We start from the raw sequence: 18626 nt of genomic DNA on the forward strand, positions 1-18626 counted from the left end.
TCAGCTGTCTGGTAACAGCTGTGCTTCAATGTCTACTCGGCAGATTGGACACTTCTTGCTGGTGGCCAGCCATTGGTCCACACAGACTTGGTGAAACAGGTGCATGCATGGGAGCCTCCTGAACAAAGACACAAAACAAACCATTAGCTGTTTGGCACGGTACCATCTGTAATTCGTGACATGCACGCCAAATATTCTTTTTAACGTTTGAGTTACTTGTCTCCTTGCAATTCTTCATCTCCTGAAGATGGTTACTTATAGTAGGGTACTTTTGCCAAATGCTAAATCTTCACAGCTAAACTTTAATAGTCAGTATTCCCAAGCTATTCACCCACAATGCTTTATAAGGACACTACAATTTGGGACCAAAATTTGGGACCATTTGGCATCTCCTCATCAAGGTGTTCAAAATTTGACAGAGTTAAATAAGGAGAAACTGATTTCACTGAAAGGAGGCCCAGTAACCAGAGGACACAGATTTAAGGGAATTAGGAAAAGAATCAGAAGGGAGATAAGGAGCAAGATGTTCCAGTTTGGAATATAGTGCCTATAAGGGTAGTGAAAGCAGATTCAATATTAACTTTCAAAAGGGAATTGGACAGACACTTGATCATGAAAAAAATTGCAGGGCTATGAAGAAAGAGCAGAGTGTGGGAGAAATTGGCTAGGTCATTCAAAGAGTCAGAATGGACATGATGGACAGAATGACCACCCCTGTGCTGTATGATTCTATTCTGTCCCACCATCTGCTTACGTATTCTTCCATTATTCGATCGCAGTTCATGTCAGTTTTACTTGAACTTTCTTTTCACTCCAAGTTTTCATTTTTAAATTCCGTCAGGTAGATTTTGAAATCTTCAGTGAGATTTTTTTTCTGAATCACATTAGCAATCTCCTTCATCATACATCGAGGAGTATTTGTTCATGCAATTTTTTTAAATTCTAAGATGTTGCTCCATTGCACTGGTTTACAGAAGATTTTACGTTCCCTGATCTTCAAATAAGTTTGAGCTAAAACCTGAGGGAATAAAACCACTTCTGAAAACGAGTACAATTATTAGTGCAATTTGCGCTCGGACAGCTGATTGAAAAGAAACACTGGGTTTCTGTGCTCATATTTAACAGTTACATACAGAAGACTTCATGCCAGAATTCAGAGCTATAGTTTACACCCTGTGCTTTGTTTTACTCCCGTGGGGTCTTTGAATCTCAATGAAATCCAATCCATCAGGCCCAACATTCCTTCATAAAAATCTTCACATTGCAGATTTATCTCTCCACCAAAATGATTAAGACAGATTATCTGGTCATTATCATATTGCTGCTAGTGAGACTTTCCTGCCTGCAATTTGGCTGCTGCAATCATTTTCTTATTACAACAATAACTACACTTCAAAAGTAATTGTCTCCTTCATAATTGAGAAACTTTTATCGGATAATCTCAAATTCCTCCCCTTTCCAGCAAGAACAAGCTTCAATTTACCAACCATTCATCAGACCCAAGCTCAGGTTCAAATTCGGAATTCAGTTGGAGTTGGCTTCGTGTTCGCGGTTGGGTTTAGAGTGGACTGGGAGACACTGTCTGAAATGGTGGTGGAACCAGATTCAGCAATAACTTTCCAAAGGGAACTGGATATGTACTTGAAAAGGGAATATTGGAGGGGATTAACTCTTTGAAAAATGAATGGCCCCCAGTGCTGTATGATCCCATGGTCCTATTTGAATCTTTGAACTTGATCCTGGGACACTTTCGACACTCCAAATCTGAACTTCTTTTTCTTTACATTTTCTTTTCAGATCTTTAGAATTCCTCATTTTTGGATTTCAAATCTCCAAACCAAACTCTTAACCTAGAACTTATTTGTGTCCCAAGTCTGAATGTGATACAAACAACCTGCAAGGTAAAAAACAAGTCTCATCTCCCTTTGGGTTCTTTTGCCAAGTATCTTAAATCTCTGTCCTCTGATTATCAACCCTCCTCCCAATAGAAACAGTTTGAAACTGATCCTTCATCCATACAGCAACATACGTTCTTCATACAAGTAACAAAACCTACACCAGTATTATAATGTTGCAAACTATCACTGACTCTGGGGATAATTTTCTGCTTGTCGGGCGGGCGCGTGCCCGACCCAACCAAGTGTAAAATGACGTTGGGCGAGTGTCCAGTGTCGCGCGATACTTTGGTTGATGGGTGCAGGCCAGAGTCGGCAGTGCGTCCACCGACAATTATAAGGCCTATTAAGGCCATTAATAGGGTAATTGAATGAAATTTTTCACTGCCCGTCCCAACCTTAACGGTTGGCGGGCAGACGAAAAGGCCAAGCGGCCTTTGCATTTTTTAGGAAACGTCATCCACGGGTGGGATGTGATTTCCAACAGCAAATAAAAATGAAATTAGAGTGTGACTTTAAAACATTTTAGAAATCTTTATTTTTAATGTTCTAAACCCTTCATCCCCCGAAGCAGCTCTGTGCCTCAGTGAGCTTCAAGCACCCACCCACGTGCATGCGCGAACTTGGGCTCTCGCCCTCCTCCCCACTCCACACAGGCGGCACTGAGCACTGCAGCGCATGTTTCATGCTGGGTGGGCGCCAGCCTGAAATTGCAGTCCGGCCCCAATCACAGGCAGCAGTTGGCTTCCTGACGAATCCCGCCTACCCCCGCCCAGCCTGCCCGACGAGGGAAAAATCCTCCCCTCTATGTTTTCCTCCAACCGTTACCATGGTTCTACAAGACAATGCATCCATTGTTGTTGTAAAATATCTCAATTACAACATCTCTTTTTTAACATACCTGACATCTTCTCCCTCCTCCAGCATACATAGACAGATTGTACACTTCTCATCAAAGTCTGTATCCTCCTCATCCACTTTTGGTCCTTTAAGGTCCTGTTGCATTCTCTGCAAAAAAAAAAGAAATTAATTAAGCCAGAGGTTCATTGATACAATGGAGTTGACTCCTCATTACTTTGAAATTCTACGATCAATATTTTGCCTTTTTAAAATTAATTTCTACATCACGTCTTTTATCTTTGTCTCCATATTCAATCCTGAGATAGTTATAAAGGTACAAAAACTCCCCAACACAGAACACTACTTGCTGCGTAAGCATGAACTACAATTGCTAACAAATTCAAAGCACAGTATATTGGCTGCATTTGAGTGAATGCTTGAAGTATCTGAAAGTGGTTCAAAGTGGGCTGGATTTTCACCCTCGAGGCAGTTGGGAAAATTCCCGGCTCAGTCCACCTACCTCGGGCAAAAGTGCCAGGGAAGAGGGGATTTTCATTGTGGAGAACCCCACAAAGGCTGCTGAGTGTGGAGGCAGGCTGTTTAGAAGGCCCGCTTAGGAGCTATCTTCATCCCAGTTAGAATGAAAAAGTAAAGCCCTCTACCTCACCCTTTACACCGCCTCACCCCCTACACACACTCCCTATGCCCCATCCATGCTATCTCATGCTGCCCACTCACTAAGGCCCCTCATGCCCCTGTAGACCAAGGTATGTCTCCATTCACTCACTTTGGCCCCTTATAGCCCCATGCCATGTTATGGCACTTCCATGCCCATTCACCCATTATACACTGTATAAAACCAATGAACCCTTTCATGACAATATAAAGTGTAAAAAAATCTTTGAAAAATAGTCATGCCTGGATAATTTTCAACTTTCTTAAAAACGATCCGTTTTACTACAGGCCAATAAAAGTGTCAATCATGCAGACCCTTTAAAATATCAATAGCTGAAACTGCAAGCACGTGAAACCTCATTTATCCTGTGTAAATAAACATTGTGAAATGACAGAAGAGTTCAGAGAGCCAGAACTGTCAATCAAGCAATGTTTTCCCTGGGGCTCAGGTGTCTAAGTTCCCTAATGGATCACTGAGCTCTCAGCCAAGAATGCATGATGTGATAAAGAATAATCCAGCCTAAGAACAGTTTGGGAAAAAACAAGATATATCCCCTCAAAAGGGAAAGGTAGGGCAAACAAATCCAGGGCTCCCTGATGACAAAAGAGATAGAAATTAAGAAAAAGTATACTTATGACAGGTGTCAGATTGAAAATACAACTGAAAATCAGATTCAATATAGAAGATTCAGAGCGGAGGTGAAAAAACAAATGAGAAGCAAAGAGAGAGTATGTAAAGAGACTGGCAGTTAACATAAAAGGGAATCCCAAAGTCTTCTAAAAGCATCTAAATAGTAAAATGGTGATTCAAGGAGGATTGGTGCCAATTAGGGACCAAAAGGAAGATTTATGCATGGACACAGAGGGCATAGCTAAATTAATACTTTGTATCTGTCTTTACCAAGAAAGAAGATGCTACCCAGGTCATGGTGAAAGAGGATGTAATACAGGCACTGGAAGAGTTCAAAATTGATAAAGAGGAGGTCTGTACTTAAAGCTGATAAGGCACCAGGACCGGATGAGATGCATCCAAGGATACTGAGGAAATGAGAGTGGAAATTGCAGAGAGACTGGCCATAATATTTTAGTCTTCCTTAGACTCAGGGGTGGGCCCAGAGGACTGGAGAATTGCAAATGTCACACCCTTGTTCAAAAAAAGTGTGAAGATAAGCCCAGCAACTACAGGCCAGTCTTCAGTGGTGGGGAAACTTCTAGAAACTATAATTCAGATAAAATTAATAGTCACATGGACAAACGTGAGTTAAATAAGGAAAGCCAGCATGGATTTCTTAAGGGAAAATCATGTTTAAATAACTTGCTAGAGTTTTTTGAAGAGGCAACAGAGAGGGTTGATGAGGGCAATGCTGTTGATGTAGTGTACATGGACTGCCAAAAGGCATTTGATACAGTGCCACACAACAGACTTGTGAGCAAAGTTATAGCTCATGGAATAAAAGGGGCAATAGCAACATGGATACAAAATTGGCTGAGTGACAGGAAACAGGGAGGAGTGGTTAATGGATGTTTCGCGGGCTGGAGGAAGGTTCATAGTGTAGTTCCCCAGGGGTCAGCATTGGGATCCTTGCTTTTCCTGATTTATATTACTGACTTCGACCTCGATGTACAGGGCACAATTTCAAGACTTATGGATGATATGAAACTTGGAAACATTGTGAACTGTGAAGAGGATAGTGTAGAACTTCAAAAGGACATAGACAAGTTGGTGGAATGGGTGGAAAGGTGGCAGACGAAGTTCAATGCAGAGAAATGTGAAGTAATTCATTTTGGTAGGAAGAAGATGGAGAAACAATATAAAATAAAGGGTAAAACTCTATAGGGGGTGCAGGAGCAGAGGGACCTGGGTATATATGTGCAGAAGTCATTGAAGGTGGCAGGACAGTTTGAGAACGAGGTTCATAAAACATATAGTATCCTGGGCTTTATTAATAGGGGCATAGAGTACAAGACCAAGGAGGTTACATTGAACTTTTATAACACTTTAGTTCGGCCTCAGCTAGAGTTTTGGATGCCCCACTTTAGGAAGGATGTGAAAGCATAGGAGGTGGGGTGCAAAAAAGATTAATGAGAATGGTTCCAGGGATAAGGAATTTGTTATGAAGATAGATTGAAGAAGTTAGGACTGTTTTCCTTGGAGAAAAGAAGGCTCAGAGGAGATTTGATAGAGGTGTTCAAAATCATGAGGGGTCTGGACAAAGTAGATAGGGAGAAACTGTTCTTGCTCATGAAAGGATCAAGAACAAGAGGACACAGATTTAAAGTAATTAGCAAAAGAGGCAAAAACGACAGGAGGAAAAACTTTTTCATGCATTGCGCGGTTAAGGTTTGGAATGCACTGCCTGAGAGTCTGGTGGAGGCAGGTTCAATTGAAGAATTCAGAAGGGATTTGGACTGTTATCTGGAAAGGAAGAAAGTGCAGGTTTATGGGAGAAGGTGGGAGAATGGCATTAAATGAATTACTTATTTGGAGAGCTGGTACTGCCACAATGGGATGAATAGCCTCCTTCTGTGCTGTAAAAATTCTATGATTCAAAATATGCAACAGGCGGAATCTTGTGGAGGCAACGGGGGTCTTGGCTATCGGCTGGAGAGCCAGAAATACCCCCATGGCACCTCTTTTCAAGAAGGCCCACTGAGTTTAAGTGCCACTCATGCAATTAACAGGCCAGCAGTGGACTTCCCCTGGGATCCTTGATCTCTGGGGCAGAAGGTCTGCCCGCTAAGAGTTGAAGGAGCAGCTCTTCTGTAGTTGGCAGCGCCAACAGGGAGGCAATGGCAGCCATTAGTACTACACCCACCCGAGGGCTTGGATGGAGGAGTGACCCAGGCACAGGTGAGTGACAGTGGGGTGGGGGGATGTTGGCAGCAAGGCAGGGGGTAGCTTTTGGTGGCCTTCCTCTTTTCCCAATGCCAAGTTCCTCGATCAGGTCTTATAGGTTACGGGGAGAAGGCGGGAGCATGGGGTTGAGAAACTTATCAGCCATGATTGAATGGCGGAGCAGACTCGATGGGCCGAATGACCTAATTTCTGCTCCTATGTCTTATGGTCTTATGGTCTTCTGGATCAGGCTCTGGGTGCCTTTGAACGAGGGAGTCTCTGGAATCCGCAAGCAAACATGTCTGGGTTTTCTTGCTGTGCTCCCCACATGGTGAGCGCTCCGCCCGCCACTTGGTTAACATCAGCGGCGACAGGATGAGGCACTTAAGTGGCATTAATTTCCCAATTAGTGACCTCAATTGGTGGTGAGGTGGGAAAGCCATCCACGGGCCTCCCAACACAGACTTAATCCAGGTGGAGGTAGAAAGATGGCGGGGGACCCACCTGTCACTTTCCCACCTGATTAAATGCCCCCTACCACCAAACCCGTCACAATAGAGGGCACAAGATTCCGCCCAATGTGTTTGGAACATAGGAGGAACAATGAATACTAATTGTATCTGTGAAAAGCTGCAAAGTAGTTCAAAATCCAAGTGGTTAAATGAGGCTATGATTTAACAGGATATTGAATTGCATATATCAGCCTGACATGCTAGACATTAAAGAGACAGCTTCATAGTGACAGACTCCACCAGCCAAGAGCTGGTGCCAAAATGCCTTGTATTCTGTGCAAAACAGAAGCTGTCCGTGCCCATAACCAACTACCAACGGATCAGATCTAAGCTCTGCAGTCCTGCCACATCCAGTTGTGAATGGTGGTGGACACTTAAACAACTCATTGGAGGAGGAGGCTCCACACATATCCCCATCCTCAGTGGTGGGGGAGCCCAGTACATCAGTGCAGAAGATAAGGCCGAAGCATTTGCAACAATCTCCAGCCAGAAATTGTGAGTGGATGAAGCATCTCGGCCTCCCCCAGAGGTCCCCAGCATCACAGATGCCAGTCTTCAGCCAATTCGATTACGTCACACGATACCAAGAAACAGCTGAAGGCACTGGTACTGCAAAGGCTATGGGCCTTGACAATATTCCAGCAATAGTATTGAGGGTTTGTGCTTCTGAACTTGCCCCTAGCCAAGTTGTTCCAGTACAGCTACAACACTGGCATCTACCTGGTAATGTGAAAAATTGACCAGGTATGTCCTGTACACAGAAAGCAGGGCAAATCCAACCCAGCCGATTACTGCCCTATCTACTCTTGATCATCAGTAAAGTGATGGAAGGGGTCATCAACAGGGCTATCAAGTGACACTTGCTTAGCAATAACCTGCTCACCGGCACTCAGTTTGGGTTCCGCCAGAGTCACTCAGCTCCTGACCTCATTACATCCTTGGCTCAAACATGGGTAAAAGAGCTGAACCCCAGAGGTGATGTGAGAGTGACTGCCTTGACATCAAGACAGCATTTGACCAAGTGTGGCATCAAGGAGCCCTAGCAGAACTGGAGTCAATGGGAATCTCTGCCGGCTTTTCTTATTCATTCATGGGATGTGGGCTTCGCTGGCTGGGCCAGCATTTATTGCCCATCCCTAATTGTCCTTGAGAAGTTGGTGTTGAGCTGCCTTCTTGAACCGCTGCAGTCCCTGTGGTGTAGTTACACCCACAATGCTGTTAGGGAGGAAGCACTAGGATTTTGACCGAGCGACAGTGAAGCAATGGCAATATATTTCCAAGTCAGGATGGTAGGTGGCCTGGAGGGGAGCTTCAAGATGGTGGTGTTCCCATCTATCTGTTGCCCTTATCCTTGAAGTCATACCTAGCACAAAGAAAGATGGCTGTGGTTGTTGGAGGTCAATCATCTCAGCTCCAGGAGATCACTGCAGGAGTTCCTCAGGGTAGAGTCCTCGGCCCAAACATCTTCAGCTACTTCATCAATGATATTCTTTCCAACATAAGATCAGAAGTGGGGATGTTCATTGATGATTCAGCACCATTCGTGACTTCTCAGATACTGAAGCAGTCCATGTACAAATGCAGCAAGGTCTGGACTATATCCAGGCTTGGGCTGACAAATGGCAAGTAACATTCGCGCAGCACAAGTGCCAGGCAATGACTATCTCCAACAAGAGAGAATCCAACCATCGCCCCTTGACATTCACTGGCATTACCATCGCTGAATCCCTCACTATCAACATCCTGGGGGTTACCATTGACCAGAAACTGATCTGGACTAACCATGTAAATACTATTACTATGAGCAGGTCAGAGGCTAGGAATTGTGCGACGAGTAACTCACCTCCTGACTCCCCAAAGCCTGTCCACCATCTACATAGCACAAGTCATGAGTGTGATGAAAGACTCTTAACTTGCCTGGATGAGTGCAGCTCCAACAGCACTCAAGAAGCTTGACACCATCCATGACAAAGCAGCCCACTTGATTGACACCACATCTACAAACATTCAGTCCCTCCACCAATGACGCACAGTGGCAGGCATTTACAAGATGCACTGCAGGAACTCATCCAGCCTCCTTAGAGAGCACATTCCAAACCCGCGACCTGTACCACCTAGAAGGACAAGGGCAGGAGATGCATGGGAACATTACCACCTGGAAGTTCCCCTCCAAGTCACTCACCATCCTGACTTGGAAATATATCGCCTTCCTTCACTGTCCCTGGGTCAAAATCATGGAACTCCCTCCCTAACAGCACTGTGGGAGTACCTATACCACATGGGCTGCAGTAGTTCAAGAAGGCAGCTCACCACCACCTCCTCAAGGGCAACTAGGGATGGGCAGTAAATGCTGGCCCAGCCAGTGAAGCCCACATGCCATGAAACAATTTATTTTTAAATCCCAACCTCATGGCTCACATCCATCCCATCCCATACATGTCACCCATTTCAAACTCTTTATCCACCACTGTCTTCTTCACAACCATCTACCAAATATTCTCCTCAATTCCTCACCCCCTATATTAAGTCCTCATACCTGCACATTTCTCATCTGATTCTCAAACCACCTCACACTTTTACCCCATCCCTGTCCTTCATCCCCCTCAAAGATGTGTCCATTTCTTAGACACCACTTCCCATTCCTCATCCGTACTGCCCCTTCATCATTCCCTTCCACTCTCACATACCCCTATACCATCCACATTAACTCCATCCCTTCTCCTGCCCCATCCCCCTCTCCTTCTACTCAATTCCTCATCTCACCATTACCACATTCCTTAACCCAATCCTATCCAGTCCCAACCACATGCCTACTGATCTCCTGTGACCATAAATGAGGGTAGTGCAACAAAAGCATTGAATGACACAAGTAGCTATTAGAGGTATCCATTCTCACCTTCTTGTACTTGTGCGGGAAGGTGTACCTCTCAATCACATTCTGCATGGCCCCACGATTTACAGTCCCAAGCCTGTCCTCTAGTTGTAACAGTTCCTGAAACCGGCAAGAAATCATATATTATTACCTTAATATATACACGAGGGTTTGTGCATGCCATTAAATGAAGGGTTTGTATAATGTCATCCATCACTATGATTTCCATGTCAGGTCAATCTGCCATTCAGTGGATTGAGGGGCAGAAGATGCCCAGAATAGCAAGTCATTCTTTTTCTTTCTATGGGTTGTTCCAGGATTACCAGTCAGGTATATGCAATCTGGGAGCACTTGATGGGAGCGGTCACTGATTTTAAATTTTTCAATTACTTTTACAACTTTAATAAGTTATTTTATCCTTCAGAGCAAGCATCCCTACCCTCAGTCAGGCTATGAGGTACAGCACCCCATTTATTTCAATTTTTTAAAGGAATTTTTTTTTTCCCCCATAACCCTGGAAGATAGTTGAGGCAGTCTCCACAATATCTAGCCACACCTCACACCCAGGCCAGTGGCTTTCCAAAGATGACAGCTGCATAGAAATCATCATGTTTATAACCTTTAGAATGATCGACCTAAACGGAGTTGGTGTATTTGGTGACCGCTTTGGTGCCTTCGGAGACGGCGTGTTTGGCCAGTTCCCCTGGCAGCATGAGGCGGACAGCACTCTGGATGTCCCTGGCCGAGACAGTACGGAGCACTCAATTATCTTTGGCTACACATATCCTGGGCTATCACTGGCAGAGAATATGTAGAAGTAAGTCCACAATCACAAAGGGTGAAATAGAATGAGAACCCATTTAAACAAACTGAGATGGGTTTATTTCTAAGATATATTACCATCACTTATAACTACAGTAAGTGAGTTAGACTTTTAACAAATGAGAATTGAGGGGCATGATTTAACTTTTTTTAAGTTTTTAATCCTCGAGTATCCCTAGGAAGGCAGAGAGAAACTCAACCAGAGTTCCCATTGTTGATAACTATCAATCACTGCTGGAGAAGTGCACCTGAACAGGATCAGATTCAGCTTTGAAGCCTCCAACGTACTGAATGATAGCCAGCACACACCATCTGTGCTCACACATGAAGAGGGACCTCTTTGGTAAGGCACCACTCAGTGGGACCCTACTCAAGTATGAATCATTGTATTTGAAGGTGGGCAAGGACCGAATGTTAATAGAAAGGTACATCTGACGGAGACTGTGTGCTTCACTGTTTTAGAGAACCAGCCCTTCATTCTTTATTTAGAGTCATTTGGTAGTACAGAACTTGAGTATTGCTGAAAAAAGAGACATGTCTTAGCTTTTTGTCTTGCACTCATTAGGACACTTCTTAAGAACACCAATATAAGGGGAAAACAACAATTTATACTGTATGTGAAGAGAATGCTGATTGGTTGGCAAGTGAACTCTGATTGGTAGAGGCATTGCCATGGAGACTCCACCAGTGACAGTTAACTGCCAAGCCATGTTTGAAATTTAAACCATAACCATAAGATGCAGGAGTTGGCCATTCAACCCATCGAGTCTGCTTCACCATTCAATGAGATCATGGCTGATCTGATATTCCTCAACTCCACTTTCCTGCCTTTTCCCCATAACCCTTGATTCCCTTACTGATTAAAAATCTACCTACCTCAGTCTTGAATATACTTAATGACAGTCTCTACAGCCCTCTGCGCTAAAGAATTCCACAGATTCACTACCCTCTGAGAGAAGAAATTCCTTCTCATCTCGGTCTTAAATGAGTGACCCCAGAGTAATCACTCTGAGATTATGCCCTCCAGTCCTAGACTCATCCACAAGGGGAAACAACCTCAGCATCTACCCTGTCAAGCCTTCTAAGAATCTTATATGTTTCAATAAAGTCTCCTCTCATCCTTCTAAACTCCAATGAGTGCAGTACCAACCGACTCAACCTCTCCTCATAAGAAAATCCCTCCATACTCAGGATCAGCCTAGTGAACCTTCTCCGGACTGCCTCCAATGCCAGTATATCTTTACTTAGATAAGGGGACCAAAATTGTTCACAGTAACTAGTGCCTTGTATAGTTTTAGCAAGACTTCCCTATTTTTATTCTCCATTCCCTTTGAAATAAAGGCCAACATTCCATTTGCCTTCCCCATTACCTGCTGAACTTGTGTGGTAGCTTTTTGGGATTCATGCACAAGGACCCCCAAATCCCTTTGTGCTGTAGCTTCCTGCAGTCTTTCTCCATAAATAATATTCAGCTCCTCTATTCTCGCTGCCATAATGCATAACCTCACATTTTCCCACATTATATTCCATCTGCCAAGTTTTTGCCCACTGACTTAACCTGTCTATATCCCTCTGTAGACTCTTTGTGTCATCCTTACCACTTGCCTTCCCACCTATTTTTGTGTCATCCACAAACTTGGCAATTGTACATTTACTTCCCTCATCTAAGTCATTAATATATATTGTAAATAATTGTGTCCCCAGCACTGATCCCTGTGGCCATCCTGAAAATGCCCCCCTTATCCCAACTCTCTGTCTTGTATTAGTTAGCCAATCCTCTATCCATGCTAATATACTACCCTCAACGCCATGCGCCCTTATCTTATTACGTAGCCTAATGTGTGGTACCTTATCAAACACCTTTTGGAAATCCAAACATATTACATTTACTGGTTCCCCTTTATCTATCCTGCTTATTACCTCCTCAAAGAATTCTAATAAATTTGTCAAGCATGATTTCCCCTTCATGAAGCCATGCTGACTATGCTTGATTATATTATGAATTTCTAAATGCTATACTATTACATCCTTTATAATAGACTCTAACATTTTCTCAATGACAATGTTAAGCTAACTGGCCTATAGTTACCTGTTTTTTGCCTCTCTTTTTGAATAAGGACATTTACATTGCCAGTTTTCCAATCTTCTGGGATTTTTCCAGAATCTAAGGATTCTTGGAAGATTACTACCAGTGCACTCATTATTTGTGTAGCTACTTCCTTTAATATCCTAGGATGCAACCCATCAGGTCCAGGGGACTGGTAGCTTGACCCTGAACGGTCACGGCATTGCCCTGAGGAATGAGTCAGTGAATGGCTGTCACTTATTTTGTTTAGCTGAAACAGGCGCAATGTGTTTAAATGTTCTTTCTGTCTGCAAAGAACAGGGCCCTGTGTATTAAGATGTAGCTTCCAGTACACGCAAATACGCCACACTGCAGGCCTGACTGGCAATCTTAAATTCATTGTCAACATAATTTTTAGCACACTGAGGATTATTTAGCAAATGTTGTCCAATCACGGAATCACATCTAATGTTGGACACTGTGTTTTGAGTTTTGCAAGCATAGGCTGGTTTGATTTTGGTCTTTACCTTGCCTGTTGTGAACATTGGCTGGGGTATGCTGTTTGAAATGATTCGCCAGTCATCACACTGGCACTGAAATTCATATACCACGTTACTCATTTGTGTGGTTGGCAGAACATTTTCTTGGCTTGATGGCAGCATCCTGTTAGTGGAGAATACCACTCATGTTGCTACTGCATGGTAGCAGCGTGAAACAGCATGAAATTTGTTGCTCAAAGTTTTGAGATACCTTGCCCTTCCAGGGTAATATGAGGTAGACTGGGCACGTTTCAGGGCCAAAAGTGATGGTCTTAGGCCCGTTCATTAGTTTGCATGATATACAGTGCAAAATGATCTGATCAGGGTAGCCAATATCCTGCAGGATGTCTTTGATGTGCCCTATTTCAGCATCAAGCTTGTATGGTGAGCAAAATGCTCAGGCCCTATTTACAAGGTTGCCGATAAGACCAATCTTATAGCCTGTGGAACCGTAAGAACCCCAATGCGTATACTGAGCTGTGAAGGTAGGCTTGCGGTAGACTGTGGTAGCGAATCCCTGGCAGATTTCTCAACCAATACATCAAGGAAGGGGAGCTCATGACTGCTTTATCTCATGGGTGAATTTGAGTGCCGGATGGAGCCCATTAAGACATGTAAAGAAATTATTGCATGCAGCTGCAGACCGTATCAAACAGCATGTCCCAGCCAATGTTCGCAACAAGTAAAGTACAGACCAAATCCAAACCAGCCTGTGCTTGCCAAATTCAAAATACAATGCCCAACATTAGATGTGATTCTGTGATTGGACAACATTTGCTAAATAATCCTCAGTGTGCTAAGGATTACGCTGACAACCAATTTAAGATTGCTGTTCGGGCTCGCAATGTGATGCATTTGTGCATACTGGAAACTACATATATTACTACAAAGGGCCCTGTTCTTTGCAGACAGAAAGAACATACAGGTCTTACGGACTGAAAACATTAACTCTGTTTCTCTCTCCACGATGCTGCTAGACCTAGTGAATTTTTCCAGCATTTTCTGATTTTGTTATGCACATTGCGCCTGCTTCAGCTAAACAAAATAAGTGACAGTCATTCACTTACTCATTCCTTAGGGCAATGCCTTGACTAATCAGGGACAAGTTGCCTGGTTTAAATTTCAAACAATGCTTGGCAGTTAACTTTCAGTCACCATAAAACCCCTCTATGCAGGAAGGGAGGGAGGTAGAAAACAGGAAAACTATAGGCCAGTTAGCTTGTTGTCTGTCATGAGGGAGGCGTTAGAATTGATCATTAAGGAGGTTATAGCTGGGCACTTAGAGAAACACAAGGTAATCGGGAAGAATCAGCATGGTTTTGTGAAAGGGAAATGTGTTTAACCAATTTGTTGGAGTTCCTTGAAGGAATAACATGCACTGTACATTAAGGCGAGACTGTAGACGTGCTGTACTTGGATTTCCAGAAGGCATTTGATAAGGAGCCATAGCAAAGGTTATTGCAGAAAATAAAAGCTCATAGTGCACAGGGTAACATATTAGCATGGATAGAAGATTGGCTGGCTGGCAGAAAACAGAGAGTATGCATAAATGGGTCTTTTTCTGATTGGCAGGATGTGACGAGTGGAACCCCACAGGGGCCTGTGCTGGGGCCTCAACTTTTTATTATTTATATCAATGAATTAGATGAGGGGAGTGAAGGCATGGTAGCTAAATTTATATATGACACAAAGATAGTTAGGAAAGTATGTTCTGAAGAGGACATAAGGAGGTTGCAGATGGATGTAGATAGGTTGAGTGAGTGGGAAAAGATCTAGCAAATGGAGTTTAATGTGGGAAAATGTGAAGTTATTGACTTTGGCAGGAAGAACAAAAAGGCAGAACATTACTTTAACAGAGAACAACTGCAGAATTCCAAACTGCAGGGGGATCTAGGTGTTCTAGTACATGAATCACAAAAAGATAGGATGCAGGTACAGCAAGTAATTAAGAAGGCTAATGGAATGCTATCCTTTATTATGAGAGGAATTGAACTGAAAAGTAAGGATGTTATGCTTCAGTTATACAGGGCATTGGTGAGACTGTATCTCAAATATTGTGTGCAGTTTTGGTTTCCTTATTTAAGAAAGGATGTAAATGCATTGGAGGCGGTTCTAAGGAGATTTACTAGATTGATACTAAAACAAAAAATGCTGGAAAAACTCAGCAGGTCTGACAGCATTTGTGGAGAGAAAGACAAAGTTAACGTTTTGAATCCGTATGAATCTTCTTCAGAGCTAAAGAGAAGTATAAATCTGGTGAAATATGAGAACATAAGAACTAGGAGCAGGAGTAGGCAATTCAGCCCCTCGAGCCTGCCCCACCATTCAATACGATCATGACTGACCTCATTTCGGCCTCAACTCCAATTTCCTGCCCTCTCCCCATAACCTTTCAACCTGTTACTAATTAAAAATCTGTCTATCTCCCAGCATCCACTGCACTCTGAGGTAGTGAATTCCACAGATTCACGACCCTTTGAGAAAAGTAATTCCTCCTCATCTCTGATTTAAATCGACCACCCCTTCGTCTAAGACTATGGGCACTCGTTCTAGACTGTTTAAAGGTGGGTGGAACAGATGAAGCTAGATAGAAGGCCAGTAATAGGTGGAGGCAAAGGAGAGATTGCAAAAGATATTCATAAACAAAAGGTCAAAGGGGTGTTAATGGTGGTGGTGCTGGCTAAAGGAGGTGCTAATGTTGACACCACATTTCTTTCACCGCATTTGTACTTCTCTTTAGCTCTGAAGAAGAGTCATACGGACTCGAAATGCTAACTCTGTCTTTCTCTCCACAGATGCTGTCAGACCTGCTGAGCTTTTCCAGCATTTTTTGTTTTTGTTTCAGATTTCCAGCATCCACAGTATTTTGCTTTTACTAGATTGATACCTGAAATGAGTGGTTTGTCTCATGAAGAAAGGATAGATTACTGGGTTTGTTTCCACTGGAGTTTGGAAGAATGAGGGGTGACTTGATTGAAATATATAAGATCCTAAACAGAATTGACATGGTGGACGTGGAAATGATGTTTCCTCTTGTGGGTGAGTGCAGAGCTAGGGGGCACTGTCTTAAAATTACGGGCTGCCCTTTTAGGACAGAGATTAGGAGAATTTTTTTCTCTCAGAGGATTGTGTGACTTTGGAACTCTCTGCCTCAGAAGGTGGTGGAGGCGGGGTCATGGAATATTTTTAAGGCGGAGATAGGTAGATTCTTGTTAGGCAAAGGATTCAAAGGTTTAGTGGGGGTAGATGGGAATGTGGAATTCAAAACACAAACAGATCAGCCATGATCTTATTGAATGATGAAGCAGGCTCGAGGGGCCAAATGGCCCACTTCTGCTCCTATTTCATATGTTTGTATGTTCATATGTACCATCACTGGTGCATTCTCCATGGCAATGCCTCTACCACTCAGAGTCAACTTGCTAACCAATCAGCACTCTCTTCACCTACAGTATAAATTGTTGTTTTCCCCTTATATTGGTATTCTTGTGAAGTGTCCTGATGAGTGCAAGATAAAAAGTTTCAAATGTCTCTTTTTTCAGCAATACTCATTCTTTATTGTTATACTTGCTATGTTAATGCTTACTCAGGTATTACAAAGATTACAATGAACTCACATTCTGCTGGAAACTGGATACGAGCACAATGCCATTTTTGGGGTTTTTTTTAATTGAACTTTTAATTGTACTAACCTGGGTGAGAAATGTTTGTGCCCAAAATGAAATATTTAATTTTAAGTTCAGGTATAGCAGGGGTTAGATGGAGTAAAGCTCCCTTTATGCATCCAACAGTTATTCAACTTAAGAGTATACACCCTGACATCTCAATTTTCTATTCTGTTCATCTGTATACCCCTTCTGCTTAAGGATGAAATTGCAAATGCCACATTAATATGTGCCAAATTGTGGATAGGTTTCCTCAGTGATATTGTAACATCTCAAGCTGATTTCATGTTGGATCCTGAGGTGGGAAGATCTTGTGCAATCCCAAGTTAGTCAAATATGTTGTTAAATCTCAAAGACAATAGATAAGCAGCTATCTAAGTTCTGCCAACATCAATGACAACAAGTGACACACCTCATAACTTTCCCTAACAGCAGGACTCTGCCGGCCCCCATTTAACCCTTGGAGTGCCAGCAGATGAAGATGTGGATAAGGGTAATTCCTCATGTCAGGAATAATCTGGAAAACACAGAGTTTTTTTATTATTAAGGATGAACCAAAAATTAAAACACTTACTGAGCCATACAGACCAGAAAGATCCCACGATTAATTCTTAGCCTGCAATGAGTTAGTTATTCTCAGCTGAGGCAGTAGCTAGATAGCTTTCTCTTATTTGCCAAATTTCACCCCCTTCTCCTCTTTCCTGCAGGCGAGTAACTGCTTGCAGGGTGGATGGTTCTACAGGTCAGTACTCTTTAGCTGTGAGTCCAAACAATATGTTCAATACTGACTTTCAACCAAAGGCATGGGGTGCTCGGTTATCGCAGCTGAGATCAATCCTGTCCTCAAACACATGGAAACGCGCTCACACTTCTAGCAGGGGTCACAATAGCAACAGTAAACCTGACTGATTCCTTTGCCCTAACTAAGGGTTTCTGAGCCCAAAGGTATCACCCTCCTGCTGCCATAGCTGAGGCCATCTAACTCCGCCTAGACTGGAAACTCATCCTGTGAGCTGTGTGTCTGTACGGCTCAGTTACAAACTGCCTTTACCAACTCAGCTGCAAGAGTTAAAAGGGCGCTATCTTAATGAAAATCTATATATAGCATTTGTTTGTAGTTACATGTTGCAGCAGCATAAGCCATGTAGAAGCACATCACCACATTGCTGCCATGATAAAAGGACATGCAGCTGCTCTGACTTCACCAAGCAGGTCAACAATGGAAGAACAGCTAACATTGAGCAAAAAACCAAAACAGACCAACAAACATCCTTACCACAGATGCTGAAGACATACTTCTGGAGAAATGATGTATTCTGGAAGTTGCCAGATAATGGTGTAAGCGATGTACTGGGAGGGCCTGGTACTGAGTAGGGGGCAATCCAGCCTCTACACTGATATCCCTTCAAAAATAGCAAATAGGAAACAGGAGAAAATGAGTAACTGCATCTGAGTGGCTATTGCATTTTTCTCAAAACTTTCCAGCTCTGAAACTAACTCTTGCCTGGTTAAATACGAGGATGTATACTTCACATTGTGAATTCACCATGCACTGTGAACCAAATAGAGGTTAGACAATGGTTGTTTATAGAATGGTGGCAACATGATCACATTGGCCCTATTAAAAAGCCACTAATAGGTCAACACATTCATGGATGAACTGAAAGCAAATCCAGTCAGCTTCACCACTTCAAAGTATTGAGGAAACTATCAGATCTACCTTTCAACACCTTTTTCATCTCATTCGCCTCTGGAGCTCAAAGACAAGCCTATCCCCTTTAAGTATCTCTCCTTTAGCAAAGACTTTGCCAGCTCTATACCAAAATGAAAGTGACTTTCACAAAAGAGATCTCCATATAAATATAGGAATCCTACCCAAATATGGCAATCAGATACCCAGGCATA

General features: G+C 43.0%; 1 protein-coding gene across 1 annotated transcript in view; it reads right to left on the reverse strand.

Moving 5' to 3' along the window:
• Positions 1–18626, reverse strand: part of ark2ca (arkadia (RNF111) C-terminal like ring finger ubiquitin ligase 2Ca) — a 42010-nt gene continuing 23384 nt past the window's right edge. Inside the window, exons 4-8 of the mRNA XM_078552951.1 lie at positions 17998–18124; positions 17134–17238; positions 9655–9750; positions 2797–2903; positions 1–118 (exon numbers count right to left, since the gene is read on the reverse strand). Of these exons, the coding sequence (XP_078409077.1) occupies positions 1–118; positions 2797–2903; positions 9655–9750; positions 17134–17238; positions 17998–18124 (553 nt within the window). The remainder of the gene's footprint in view (positions 119–2796; positions 2904–9654; positions 9751–17133; positions 17239–17997; positions 18125–18626) is intronic.

The sequence above is a fragment of the Cetorhinus maximus genome, chromosome 1 (assembly GCF_964194155.1).
Source record: "Cetorhinus maximus chromosome 1, sCetMax3.hap1.1, whole genome shotgun sequence".
In the NCBI taxonomy this organism is placed as follows: Eukaryota; Metazoa; Chordata; class Chondrichthyes; order Lamniformes; family Cetorhinidae; genus Cetorhinus; species Cetorhinus maximus.